This window comes from Protopterus annectens, chromosome 1.part0, assembly GCF_019279795.1.
Source record: "Protopterus annectens isolate FY-2018-M chromosome 1.part0, PAN1.0, whole genome shotgun sequence".
Taxonomy (NCBI): domain Eukaryota; kingdom Metazoa; phylum Chordata; order Ceratodontiformes; family Protopteridae; genus Protopterus; species Protopterus annectens.
This window is the reverse complement of record NC_056725.1, coordinates 1421019057-1421031837: the sequence shown is the minus strand read 5'-3', so window position 1 is coordinate 1421031837 and position 12781 is coordinate 1421019057. Positions and strand designations below refer to the sequence as shown.

The window sequence follows — 12781 nt, the reverse complement described above, 5'->3', positions numbered from 1 at the left end:
TACTACAGCGTTCTTGACTCCCACAAATTCATTTTCAAGAATCCTATTGCTGATCCTGAAACCATTTCTCAGGGTCCCAAGGGCATTAAGGCCTCTACTGCTAAAAATCCTACCCCTTCTAATAGAGATTCCAGGGCGCTGGATAGATGGGGTAAGAAGCTTTACACTTCTGCAACCTTGGCAACCAGGGCTTTAAACTGTCAATTTAATATGCTTAAATATCAACAGCATATCATGGGACTACTTAAACAGAAAATTATGTTAATTTCTGACTGTGTGGAAAATAAAGATTTACAGGATTTATTACATTCAGCTGCACAAGTTGGAAAACATACTTTGCAATGTGGTTTTGATTCTTTGGAGGCCTCTTGCAGGATTGCTGTAACTGGGTCTGTGCTACGAAGGCATGCTTGGCTCAAAGAGCAAACTCTGCCTGATCATGTTAAAGCAAAATTGTTGGATGCTCCTTTGCAACAGGACCGTCTCTTTGGTAATAAGGCTGAAGAAGTTTTAAAAAAAATGGAAGATAAAGCTAAATCTATGCAAACTGTGAAAGATTTCTTACAAATGCAACCTCCAAGATTTAGTAGGCACTGGCCTACTAAGAACTGGTTCTTTCCAATCGCTTCGAGAGCCATTCAAGTCAAACCCAGACATTCTAAAGGCTCCAGGTTTCAGTCACAAGGGACTTTTAGAACAAAATAATGGGGTGCCTCCACCTCCAAATCTGGAAGCAACAAGGCTCCTCCCTATGGAAAACAGTCTCAATGACTTCCCTCTACACTCACCAAGCACTTAGCTTTTAGCTGCCCCTTTGGGGGGAAAACTGGCACTTCATGCTCGAAACTGGCAACTTATAACCCAGGACAAAAGGGTTTTATATATAGTATCCCGGGGATACAGATTTCATTTCCACATGTTGCTGATCCCAAACGGATGGCCAGACCTGACCCCAAGTCAGTGGGCAGAGGCCCAGAAACAAGTTCTGTCCCTCATGAACATAGGGGCAATTCATCCAGTACCAGAAGAGCAAAAAGGACAAGGTTTCTACTCAAGACTTTTCCTGGTACCCAGAAAAGACAAATCATGGCGTCCAGTTCTGGACTTATTACTCTGAACACATTTCTGGACATTCCAAAATTCAAGATGCTGATTCTTAAGCAGTTACTTCCTATGCTAGGCAAAGATACCTGCTTGGTAACTCTAGACTTAAAAGAGGCATACCTGCATATCCCATTCAGGGAATCTTGCAGAAGATACCTCCGCTTCAAAGCAGGCTACTTGCATTACCAGTTCTCTGCACTGCCCTTTGGCTTATCTTCTGCACCCAGAGTCTTCACTAAGTGCCTGGCTCCAGTAATTGCATTTTGCAGGCAAAGAAAAATTCAAATATATCGATACCTGGACAATTGTCTAATTCAGGCAGAAAACAAGGACATTTTTCTAAAGCATCTGGCGTTTGTAAAAAGGGTTCTAACTTGTCTAGGGTACACCATAAACGAAAAGAAATCACAACTGGTACCCTCTCAAAAAATTACATTCCTGGGTGCAAGCTTGAATACAACTGCCCAGATGACTTACCTTACGCCAGAAAAGCAAATTCAATTGGTGACTTACTTCAAACAGGTGGCCACAAAAACCCTGTTATCTGCAAGACCAATTCTGCAAACCTTTGGGTTCATGGCCTCTTGCATTCTTCTAATTCCATATGCAAGACTGCGTATGAGGAAACTTCATTGGTACTTAAAAAGTTTATGGAGTCAACATTGTCACAGCCTGGAAACAATGATTTATATCATACCTTGCCTGCAACTAGAGTTCCTATGGTGGGCAGAGGCCTGCCACCAAAACAAGGGACTGCCATTCACTCCACCCCCTGCCACCCAAAGCCTAACTACAGACGCATCAGACTATGCTTGGGGGGCTCATGTGGCAGTGAAGTGCATTCAGGGCAAATGAAGCACAAGTCAAATGCACCTTCATATCAATCAGAAAGAGATGCTAGCTGTACAGAATGCACTGACAGCCTTCAAGGACTACCTTCATCCAGGACAATTAATGATAAAGACTGACAACACTACAGTTATTTGGTACATAAACAAGCAGGGGGGTACACATTCCTACCCCCTTTGCAGACTAGCCAAGGCATTGTGGAACTCGGCCTTGACCTACCAAATACAACTACAAGCTCAATTCCTGCCAAGAAAGCTGAATACTCTGGCAGACAATCTAAGCAGAAATCTCATGGACCCACATGAATGGAAACTGGACCTATGGATTTTCAACATGTTGGTACACAAATGGGGGAGTCCATACATAGATCTTTTTGCCTCACCCCAGAACTATCATTTGGACAAATTCTGCACAAGAATTCATCACAAAAAAGCTTGGAAAGTGGATGCTCTTATCATTCAGCTGGAAAAACCTATCAGTTTATGCTTTTCCCCCTCTGCCTCTGCTCTCCAAAGTTCTACTAAAAGTCAGACAGGACAAACCAAAAATTATTCTGATTGCTCCAGACTGACTTCGCCAACACTGGTACCCACTCCTGCGCAATGTGTCACATCTTCCACCCTGGCACCTGCCTCAGACACCTTACCAACTGTCTCAGCAGAACAACCAAATTCTGCACACTCAGCTCCAAACTTTGAATCTTGCAGCTTGGCTAATCATCTAAATTCACCCTTAGCATCCCTCAGCAAACCTGTGATGGATGTCATTTTGGAGGCGAGAAGGCCTAGTACTAGAAAATCTTATGCTGACAAATGGAAAATATTCTGTGCTGGAACCAGTCACAATGAATAAGCACAGCAATGCCCAATATTCCTCAGATTTTACAATACTTAACTGAGAATGCTTCACAAGGGCCTATCTTTTTTCTTCCATAAAAATTAATGCCTCTGCCATTTCAGCTCATTACAACACAGATCCTCCCCTCTTCTCTCATCCTCTGCTAAAGCAGTACCTCAGAGGGGCCAAAAACTTAAGACCTCCCAGGAGAGCTCCAACCCCTACATGGGACCTCAATTTTGTATTGGAAAAACTCACTCTCTCTCCTTTTGAGCCAGCTGCTACTGCAGACCTAAAATTTCTGTCCTGGAATACAGCTTTCCTTTTAGCAGTCAATTCAGCTAGAAGGATTTCTGAATTACAGGCTCTTATGGCAGTGGAGCCTTTCATTATTTTTTCATGCGGACAGGGTATCTCTCAGGACCAATCCATCTTTCATGCCTAAGGTGGTATCCAGTGTGGCTCTTAATCAAACCATTCATTTGCCAACTTTCTTTCCCATTCCACAGAACAAGGGTGAGCGGATTCTGCATTCATTGGATGTACACAGACAACTTAGATTTTACTTAAACAGGACAAAATCTCTACAAAAATCTGAACTACTACTGGTGGCATTTGCTGCAGGGGCTGAGGGAAAGGTTATTTCAAAGCAGACTATTTCCAAATGGATAAACCATTATATTCGTTTCTGCTATATGCACCATGGTAAAACTATCCCCCAAGGGATCAGATCTCATTCCATAAGGGCTGCATCTACTTCTGCAGCCTTTCTCCAAGGTGTTCCTACCAGAGACATTCTAGAAGCTGCTACCTGGAGCTGAGTTCATACGTTCACCAAACATTACCATTTACCTTTCTTCTCCAAATCCAGAGCTGGCTTTGCTATTGCTGTCCTGCAGGGCCTTATAGCTGGTCCTAATGCTGTATAAATCCATCCTCCCAACCATAGCTTTGGGATTCTACCCAAATGTAATGACTGCAACAGTGAAACACGAAGAACATAGTACAGTTGTGTGCACTTACCATAAATGTAGATGTTTGAGTGTATTCACTGTTGCAGTCCTGGTTACCCACCCTCCAGCCCCCTGTTTTTTTCTCTTACTACATCTCTACTTTATTTTAATATGCTTAAAAGCCTTTTTGGGTGTATTTGCTTATGGTTGGAGGTTTATTTTTTGTGTTTTAAATTATTTATATATATAGATATATATATATATATATATATATATATATATATATATATATATATATTTTTTTTTTTTTTGTTTTTTTTGTTTTGCTCCCCATTATGCATGTTTTATACCCCTGACGACCTGACGTCATGGAAGAAGGGGCAGCAACCGACGCAGGATCCAAGACTTTGTTAATCAGGGTGACTGAGGGCAACCTGCCAGCAGTTTACCCAAATGTAATGACTGCAACAGTGAATACACTTTAACATCTACATTTATGGTAAGTGTACACAACTGTCCTATAACTTGACACTTTGTTGATGCAGAGATATCTGATGTGGTGCAGAAACGTTTCCATGTAAGTGGCTGGATAGTAAATGAAGATGCAGTTTGCTCCTGCCACAAGGACTCATCAAGCTGCATCATCTCCATCCAAGATGTGAAGCATGTAGCTCTTACTCTGCCAGTAATATCCCTTCTGATATTCAGGGTAACTGGAAAGCAAAGTGCTGTGGCAAGTGCTGTATGAGGCTGTAAGGTCTTGTCAAGCCATATGTTGATAACTAGATCAAACTCTGAATCATATTTTGGATTATACCATACTTATTATGGATTGATCTGGAATTACACAACAAGCTGTAAGACTGGGTTGATGGACTAAAGTTCTCAGCTCATTGAACCAGTGACTCCCTGGGAGGGTTTCAGAGACAGTTCATAGTTATGTTTCGATTTCATGTCTTCATTAGATGGTGGTGGTTAGTACTGTGATCTGCCTGCTTAGATCCTTTCAGTCAGAGGCCAGCTACTTCCACACACTGCCTGCTGGTAGTTTGCAGTGATGAGTTATTGACAACACAGCATTGTTCTAGTTAGATGGTTATGCCAACTCAGATGGAGGAAAGGCCAATAGGAAATCCTTGTCATATGAAAAATCCATCATAGAAAGACTCTGCTCTTAGGTTAAAATCTTAAGCAGCAAATAAAATAAACTATAAATGACAGGACTTTTAACACTCAAGTGGGTCACATTTAATGACCTTTATTTGCTTAGTTAAGAAAGCTTGTGTGTATTGTCTGCAAGCCGACAGAATATATATTAAAATCATTTCAAAATATTATCATCAGGAGGTTAATCCTTAGAAGCAAAAGAAAGGATTTTACATGAAAATAAATAACAGCTAAGAACCACAAAGCTCAACATTCTATATATTATAAGAAAATGTATCAAAGTAATTGAAAAGTGATTTGTACTAGGTAGTAATTGAAGGTTAAGGACTGCGGTGGTGGTGCTGCGGTAGCGTTGTTGCCTCACAGTAAGACGTTGTCCTGTTCGATTCTCAGCTAGAGCATCTTGTGTGTGGAGACATGCGTGAATGGGCGTACCTTCGTTGAAGGTTGTGCATCAGGGCCGGCAACTTGGCACGTAAAAATCTACTGCCAGTCATTAGCGGACCGGAGTTCCGCTGTGGCGACCCCTAAACAGGAAAAGCCGAAAGACACAACAACAAGTAATTGAAGGTTAATTTTTAAATATTCCAGCTGGACTATTCCAGCTTGAGAAGTTCAGTAAAAATTAAGTAAGAATAAAAATAAAAACAGCTAGCACGATGAGTCAGGCAATCAGGGGACAGTGTAGCATTCAGGAATTTAGAGCTGTCTGTGAAAATAAAAAAATTAAAAAAGCATCTTATAGCACTGCAGATAATCAACAAAATAAATTCACATTTTAATGAAGTACCTTTGTTGATGTAATATGGAATCTGTTTGCAGATAACCATGCAAAGATTAGTATAGCTTTGCTTTTCTGTTTATGTAAAGAGTAAGCAAGTCTGCAGACTGATATAACAGCACACTCAAGACCTTCACTGTATAAATCATGTCAGGCACTTTTATTGCAGATATCAATCCCAAATTGCAGAAAAATAGTCCTTGAAAGGACAGCTGCAGTATCCATTTTAGCAGTTAAATGGGCCATTCCAGCAGACAGCAGCTCACAAGATGTTGTTCTATTGCAATATTGCAGTATTCACTAGTGAGTTTACCCTTTTTCCGATCAGCTTGACCGGCCAGGTTTCAAAAGCTTTTCCAGTCCCTGATGGTGCATTGGACGTCTAAAGTGTTGGCAGGTACATGGGCCATAAATGTGACATCAGCGCACACCAGCCTTCAGAACTTTTCAGCCACCAGCCATACGCTAGGTGTTCCTGCTACTCGTGGATGTTGAATCAGTTTTGCATTAAGATAAGTACCCCATTGGGGATTTTCTTCAGTCCTTTCTGTAGTACTGTAGTCTGTTAATGTGCAACTGTGGTCAACAGATTCCCCATAAAGACACCCACGACCAGTGTCTCTCTTGTTTGGGCAGGGATCACTATTACAAAAACTTCACCATCTTTAAGTCGTTCGTCCCTAAGACCCTTCACCACTGACTTCAGGCCCTTGACTTTTATCTTGAGAACCAGCACCTTAAACAGATCACTCTCAGTATGAAAGCCACCCCCGATGCCCCATCCGAACTACCCAGGAAGAGGGCCAAGCCCATGTGGCTGTCTATTTACACTGCACCTCCCTCAGCCAATTGTCAGCCTGTAGCCGTTGTCCGCTTGGCCAAGGAAATGGCGTCCCCCGCTTCGGATAAAGTGAGTACCTATCAGGAGGCCACACAATCCAGAGTGGATGACACGTCCGGGGGGGGGTATCCCGGTGCCTGAGACAGATGCAAATGCCAGGGGGGAACCAGTAACTGGGGTGGACAGTTCGGACCTGGCCTCCACCGCTCCTACTATGACTTCCAGGCCTACTGCCAACCAGACGCCGGCTAAGCCTACCAAGAAAAAGAAAAAGACTAGGCATATTCCTCCAACTCCTGAGGCCTTGCCTGAGTTGCAGGTCTTCAGCCAGAGCCTCTACAATGCCTTCCTGGTCCTTAGGCCTACTGCAGACCTTCCTCCTACTGCTCCACCTCTTCTCAGTCCCAGGCTTCCCTTGCCTGAGAGAACTCCTAGCCAACCTGCAGAGGAAGAAATGTCAGACTCCTCAGAGGACGCCTTGTCCTACTCTTCACGGATTTCTTCCCTTTTGGGGTTTGGATCCTCAGAAGAAGCCTCTGCAGAACCTAATTCCCCTGTAGATGACCTTACATTCAGGGACACAGTGAATCTCATGAGAGAACACTTCAAATGGGAATGCTCAGACATGTCTGAAGTGCAAAAAAAAATCTGTGACCTGATCCAGATGGAATCTCACCGGCTCCTATTACACCTGTCCAGCCTGCCTTCTTGGATGCTTTTGCTGCAGCAGGCATGAATCCAGATTCCCAGCCACCTGCTCCTAGAAGGGCAGACAGATTATACAGGGTACCTGATGCAGAGAAATTCCTATTCAAGTACACTCCAGCAGACCCAGCTACTATTTCTGTTGCTATTGATAGGCCAACCAAACTTCTCCCTACTACCACTGTCCTGCCTGCAGATAAAGACAGCAAGGCCATGGAGAGGTGGGGAAAGAAGATATACACTTCTGCTACCCTAGCATTTAGGGCTACTAATTACCAGTCACACATGGCCAAATACCCCTTGGCCTTACTAGACCAAGCCTCCAAAAAACTCATTGATATCCCAGACTGTGCTGCAAAAGCATTCCTATCTTCCTTGCTCGGGCTCATCTCCCAGGTTAATAAACACTCTCTCAGGTGTGCGTATAATGCAGCTGAGGCCTCTGCTAGGTCAGCTGCATCTGCTGCTGTGTTGAGGAGATGCTCTTGGCTGTGTCTACAGCCCCTCCCAGATGACTTCAGGGACAAACTCTTGGATGCACCTTTCGATCACTCTGCCCTTTTTGGCAGCAAGATGGCTGATCTTTTCAAGTCACGCCAACAAAAAGGGAAAGAACTCCAAGACCTAAAGCATCTCCTTGTCTCTCCAGTCCCAAAGTTCCAGAGGAACTACCTAGCCAAGACACAACTGATAAGAAAGACTTCTAGGCACTCTGTCCCTACCAGGTCTAGAAGACCCCACAGGAGACAAACTACTCAACCTAGGACTCCTCAGGCCACTGTCCAGAGACCTCCCTTTCCAGAAAGGGCAGGCAGTGTTTGACAGCCTGCCTCCTTTTCTACCCCCACCTCCTCCCACCATCCCTCTATCCTCCCATCTCTCTACCGCCTCCCTGCATGGGCCCTAGTAACATCCGACAAATGGGTTTTGTCAATCAAGAGGGAGGGTTACTTCATGTCTTGGATGCCCCCTCCTCCAAGACTATATATACCCCCCACTTCTCAGAAGCCCCTCCTACCCGAGGTCCTAAACAAGCTGCTACTCCAAGGCTCCATACCCTCAGTTCGAGGGAGAGGCTTCTACTTCAGAATTTTTCTGGTGTCAAGGAAGGAAGGACCATGGAGTCCCATCCTAAACCTTTCCCGTCTCAACCTCTTCTTGAAGGTCCCCTCCTTCAGGATGCTAACCCTACCCACTCTCTTTCCCCTCAGCCTTCCTCAGGGCTTCATGGTGACCCTGGACATCAAGCCTATCTACACATTCCCATAAAACCGTCCTCCAGGAAATTTCTCAGATTCAGAGCAGGCTGCTCTCATTTTCCTTTTGTTCCTTGCCTTTTGGGCTTTCTACTGCACCAAGGGTATTTACAAAATGCCTAGCCTGAGTCATTGCTTACTGCAGGACAAGGGGGATGCAAATTTTCCCATACCTAGACGACCTTCTCATTCAGGCAGCAGACAAACAAACCATCCTTGCCCACACAAAGGAGCTTCTGCACCTGCTGCAGTCTCTAGGTTCCTTATAAATTTCCCCAAATCCCAACTAGATCCTACACAGGACATTGTCTTCTAGGATGCAGAATCAAGACAGACCTCAGGATGGCCTTCCTCCCGTTGGAGAAAGTGCTTTCCCTGACCCCCACCACCTACAATCTGCCCTCCACTCACCCGACCTGACTGTGAGGGAATTCCTCAGACTTCTTGGGTACATGGCAGCTACTATTCCCATGCTACCCCTGGCAAGGTTACACATGAGGAAAATGCAGTGGTATCTACGCTTGGTATGGACCCAGCACTTGCATCCCCTCGAGTTCAGGATCCTACTCCTCCCCTGCCTCCACCAAGAACTGAAGTGGTGGCTGGCCCAGGTTGCCCAAAACCCAGGTCTCCCCCTACAAATGCCCTCCCCTTCCCAAATCATGCACACGGACATGTCAGATCTGGGCTGGGGGGCAACTCTGGACACAAGGATGGTGCAAGGTTTGTGGACAGACAAACAAAAACAGTCATCAACATCAAGGAAATGTCAGCCATACTTCTTGCCCTGCAGGCCTTCCAGCCTCTCCTCAGACAGAGCATACTAAAGATCTTCACAGACAACACCACTGTGATGTGGTACCTGAACAAGAAAGGAGGGACGGAGTCCTACCTCCTTTACAGGCTAGCACTAGCAGTATGGGGTCTGGCTGTCTCCCAGGGGATCTCCTTCCAGGCAGCCTACATCCCGTCCCAGCACAATTGTCAGGCAGACTCTTTAAGCAGAACCAACTTAGACAGTCATGAATGGATGCTGTCAAGAGATGTATTCCTAGATCTGATCAACAGGTGGGGTATTCCACAGATGGACCTGTTCGCCTCCTCCACAAACAGGCAACTGCAGAGCTATTGTTCCAGAACTCACGACCCAAAGGCAGTGCAAACAGACCCCTTCTTAATATCTTGGAAGGGGAGATTCCTGTACGCCTTCCCCGTCTTCCCACTGATCCAGAGAGTCCTACTGAAAATCTTGTTGGTGACTCCCTACTGGCCAAGGCAGCACTGGTTCCCCTCCTTCTGTATCTCTCCAAGGACAATAATTGCAACTTACCCTCTCAGTGAATCTACTCACACAGCACAAGGGGTCACAGATTCATCCACAGTGGAGATCCCTGTGGCTGATAGGATTCTGATTCCCTTCAGACACCAGTACAACAAGGACATGCTCTCAGTACTGCAGGAGGCCAGGAAACCCAAAACAAGGAAATCTTATCTCTGTAAATGGAGAAGGTTTTCTATCTGGTGTCACAAAAGACAGATGGAGCTGCTGGACAGTGACCTGCCTCTGATTCTGTCCCACCTGTGTGAACTCCTGAAGACAGGCTTGTCTTACTCCTCCTTAAAAATGCACCTGTCTTCCATTTCTGCCTGCTTGCCTATGTAACCTCCACTACCATCCAGACATCCAGCCAAGCTATTCCTAAAGGGTGTTTTACACTTAAGACCCCCTATGAAACTGACCCCTCCTTTCTGGGACCTTAGCTATGTGCTAGAAAAACTCACTCTGCCACCCTTCAAACCAGCTGGCAAGGCTGACTTGAAATTTTGCACTTGGAAAACAGTACTACTAGTAGCATTGACATCAGCCAGGAGGATCTTAGATCTACAACCCTTATGGCTACCCCACCCTTCCTAGTTTTTCATATTGACAGGGTCACTCTCAGGATTAATCCTTCTTTCACCCCCAATGTGGTCAGTGACCTCTCCCTGAATCAAGCTATTCACCTACCCACCTTCTTTTCAAATCCTCAGGGAGACAATGAGAGAGTCCTTCACTCCCTCGATGTCCACAAGCATCTTCAATTCTATTTGCATAAGACCAAGCCTTTCCGCAAATCAGACCAGTTGTTATGTTTCCTTCCACCCCAGGGCTCTGGGGAAAGCTGTGGGAAAACAAACCATTTCTTCCTGGATTACTAGGGACATTTCCTTTAGTTATACACACCATGGGAAGACACTGACCAGTAACGTCAGAGCTCATTCCACAAGAGCCATGGCTTCATCTGGTGCCTTTTTTAAAGGCCCAGACATCAACTTCATTCTGGAAGCAGCTATCTGGTTCTCTGTGAACACCTTCACCAGGCACTATAAACTGGACCACATCTCCAAGACCAGGACAGGATTTGCCAGAGCTATCCTGCATGGATTCCTTGAATCCTCATCCAGGCCACCTCCCTGCCAACAGTGAGCTTTTGTACTCATCCACTAGTGAATACTGCAACATTAAAATAGAAGGACATAGAAAAGTTGTGTAAAATCTTAGCATAACCATAGATGTCCTTCTCTTCCATGTTGCAGTGTTCCTTCCCTCCCACCTTCCCCTTCTTATCCTTGCACTTGCTCTCCCCGGCTTCTGAAAAGGCTATGCCATCAGGAATGGCTCTGTCTGGGGCTTCCTTGGTTCTGAGGGCTTGTGCGCACAGGCGTCACATTTATGGCCCACGTACCTGTCAACACGTCAGACGTCTGACTGGAATCTGGGACTGGAAAAGCTTTGGAAACCTGGCTGGACAAGCTGATTGGAAGAAGGGTAAACCCACTAGTGAATACTGCAACATGGAAGAGAAGGACATCTATGGTTATGGTAAGATTTTACACAACTTTCTTTTCTCCGCTAGCATTGGAGCCATTACAAAACTCTTGGTAGCTGCCAATTCACATTAACTTAGTCCACCTAGTCACCAGAAAAAGGAAAGCGTTTGGACCATTTCAGATAAAATGGCCCACAAGTGCACTAAAACACTTTTTTAGTGTTCAACTTGTAATGCTGTATCTCCGACCATTTAATAGTCTGTGGTTACGTTTTGTCATTCTGTTTTTTATTTTCTTCGTATATGATTGGGACTTTGCTGTTTGCCTTGTTAAATGCCCTTAACTGGTCATGGGGAAAGTGAATACCCTGCCTATTAGTGCCCGTAACAGAGCAACAGACTCACTTAAGAGTACAGCATCGATTGTGGCAGTGTTGTCATGGGTCTGTAATCCCAGAGTAGAACCCTTGTTTAACCTTGAAAAAATAAGTTATATCTATGGTGGTGAAAGAGAGAGAGAGAGAGAGAGGGAGAAAGAAAAAAATGAAGGATACAGTAACAGCCAAAGCAAAACCTTACCTTTTTTGCTTCAATTCATGTTTATGTAGCAAGACTGAGATAAAGAGAGAGAGAGCTATTTAATTAAGATGTTTTATTTTGAGGCTTCTTAGAACCCAAGTAAAACATTACATTTGCAACAGGGTACCAGTTCTGATAGTAAAGGAACTGTGATAGAAGCTGGTTTTAAATATAGGATACCTTTGGTATACTCTAGTTTAGTTTGGTCATTATCCAGTGCACTTTAAAACCAGAAGAACTGCATGTAACATATACTTGGTGCCATTAACCACTGAAATAATTCTGAATGTCCATATTCTAAATGTGATTTAATTTGCGAAGGAAGATAGGATGTGTGCCTTGAATGACACTTTGTTTTTGTGAATGGCATTACATAAATATACTGTTGTTTATTTTCAGACTTTGTAACAAAATGCATTGGAGATGAAGCGAAGTATGAAGGTATCCAGTTACTTTTTGATGGACTGCAGCAACCAGTACTCAACAAACAGGTTAATTTAAATATTTTTTGCATTCTGTTTAACTTTATTTTGTTTACAGTTATATGGCCACATTATAAACATTAGGCAAGCATATATTGGTTAAGTATTAGCACACACAGCAAAGGGGGCTTCCTTGTAGTTTTAAATTTCAGCAGCCCCAGTGACTGTATTGGTATGCTTAACCAAATTTCAGACTAGCTTTTTTTTTTTTTAATTTCACCCCAACTCTGAGGCACCTGAACCTGTGCTGTGGCTCCACTCTTACACCCAGTTGGCCCATTCATTCTGCAGGAGTTGGAGCCAGGCATCTCTGAGCTAGGCAGGAGTCCTACAGCACATTCTTGACTGCTGATAAAGCCTTGTCTGCTTATCTGTTCTCTCACTGGCAAAAGTTGGTTAGTATGGAGCAGGTCAGTT

General features: G+C 44.3%; 1 protein-coding gene across 1 annotated transcript in view; it reads left to right on the top strand.

The window, feature by feature from the left end:
- Nucleotides 1-12781, top strand: part of SNX14 (sorting nexin 14) — a 1453711-nt gene that overhangs the window by 1285674 nt on the left and 155256 nt on the right. The window contains exon 22 of the mRNA XM_044067476.1: nt 12282-12373. Within this exon, the coding sequence (XP_043923411.1) occupies nt 12282-12373 (92 nt within the window). The remainder of the gene's footprint in view (nt 1-12281; nt 12374-12781) is intronic.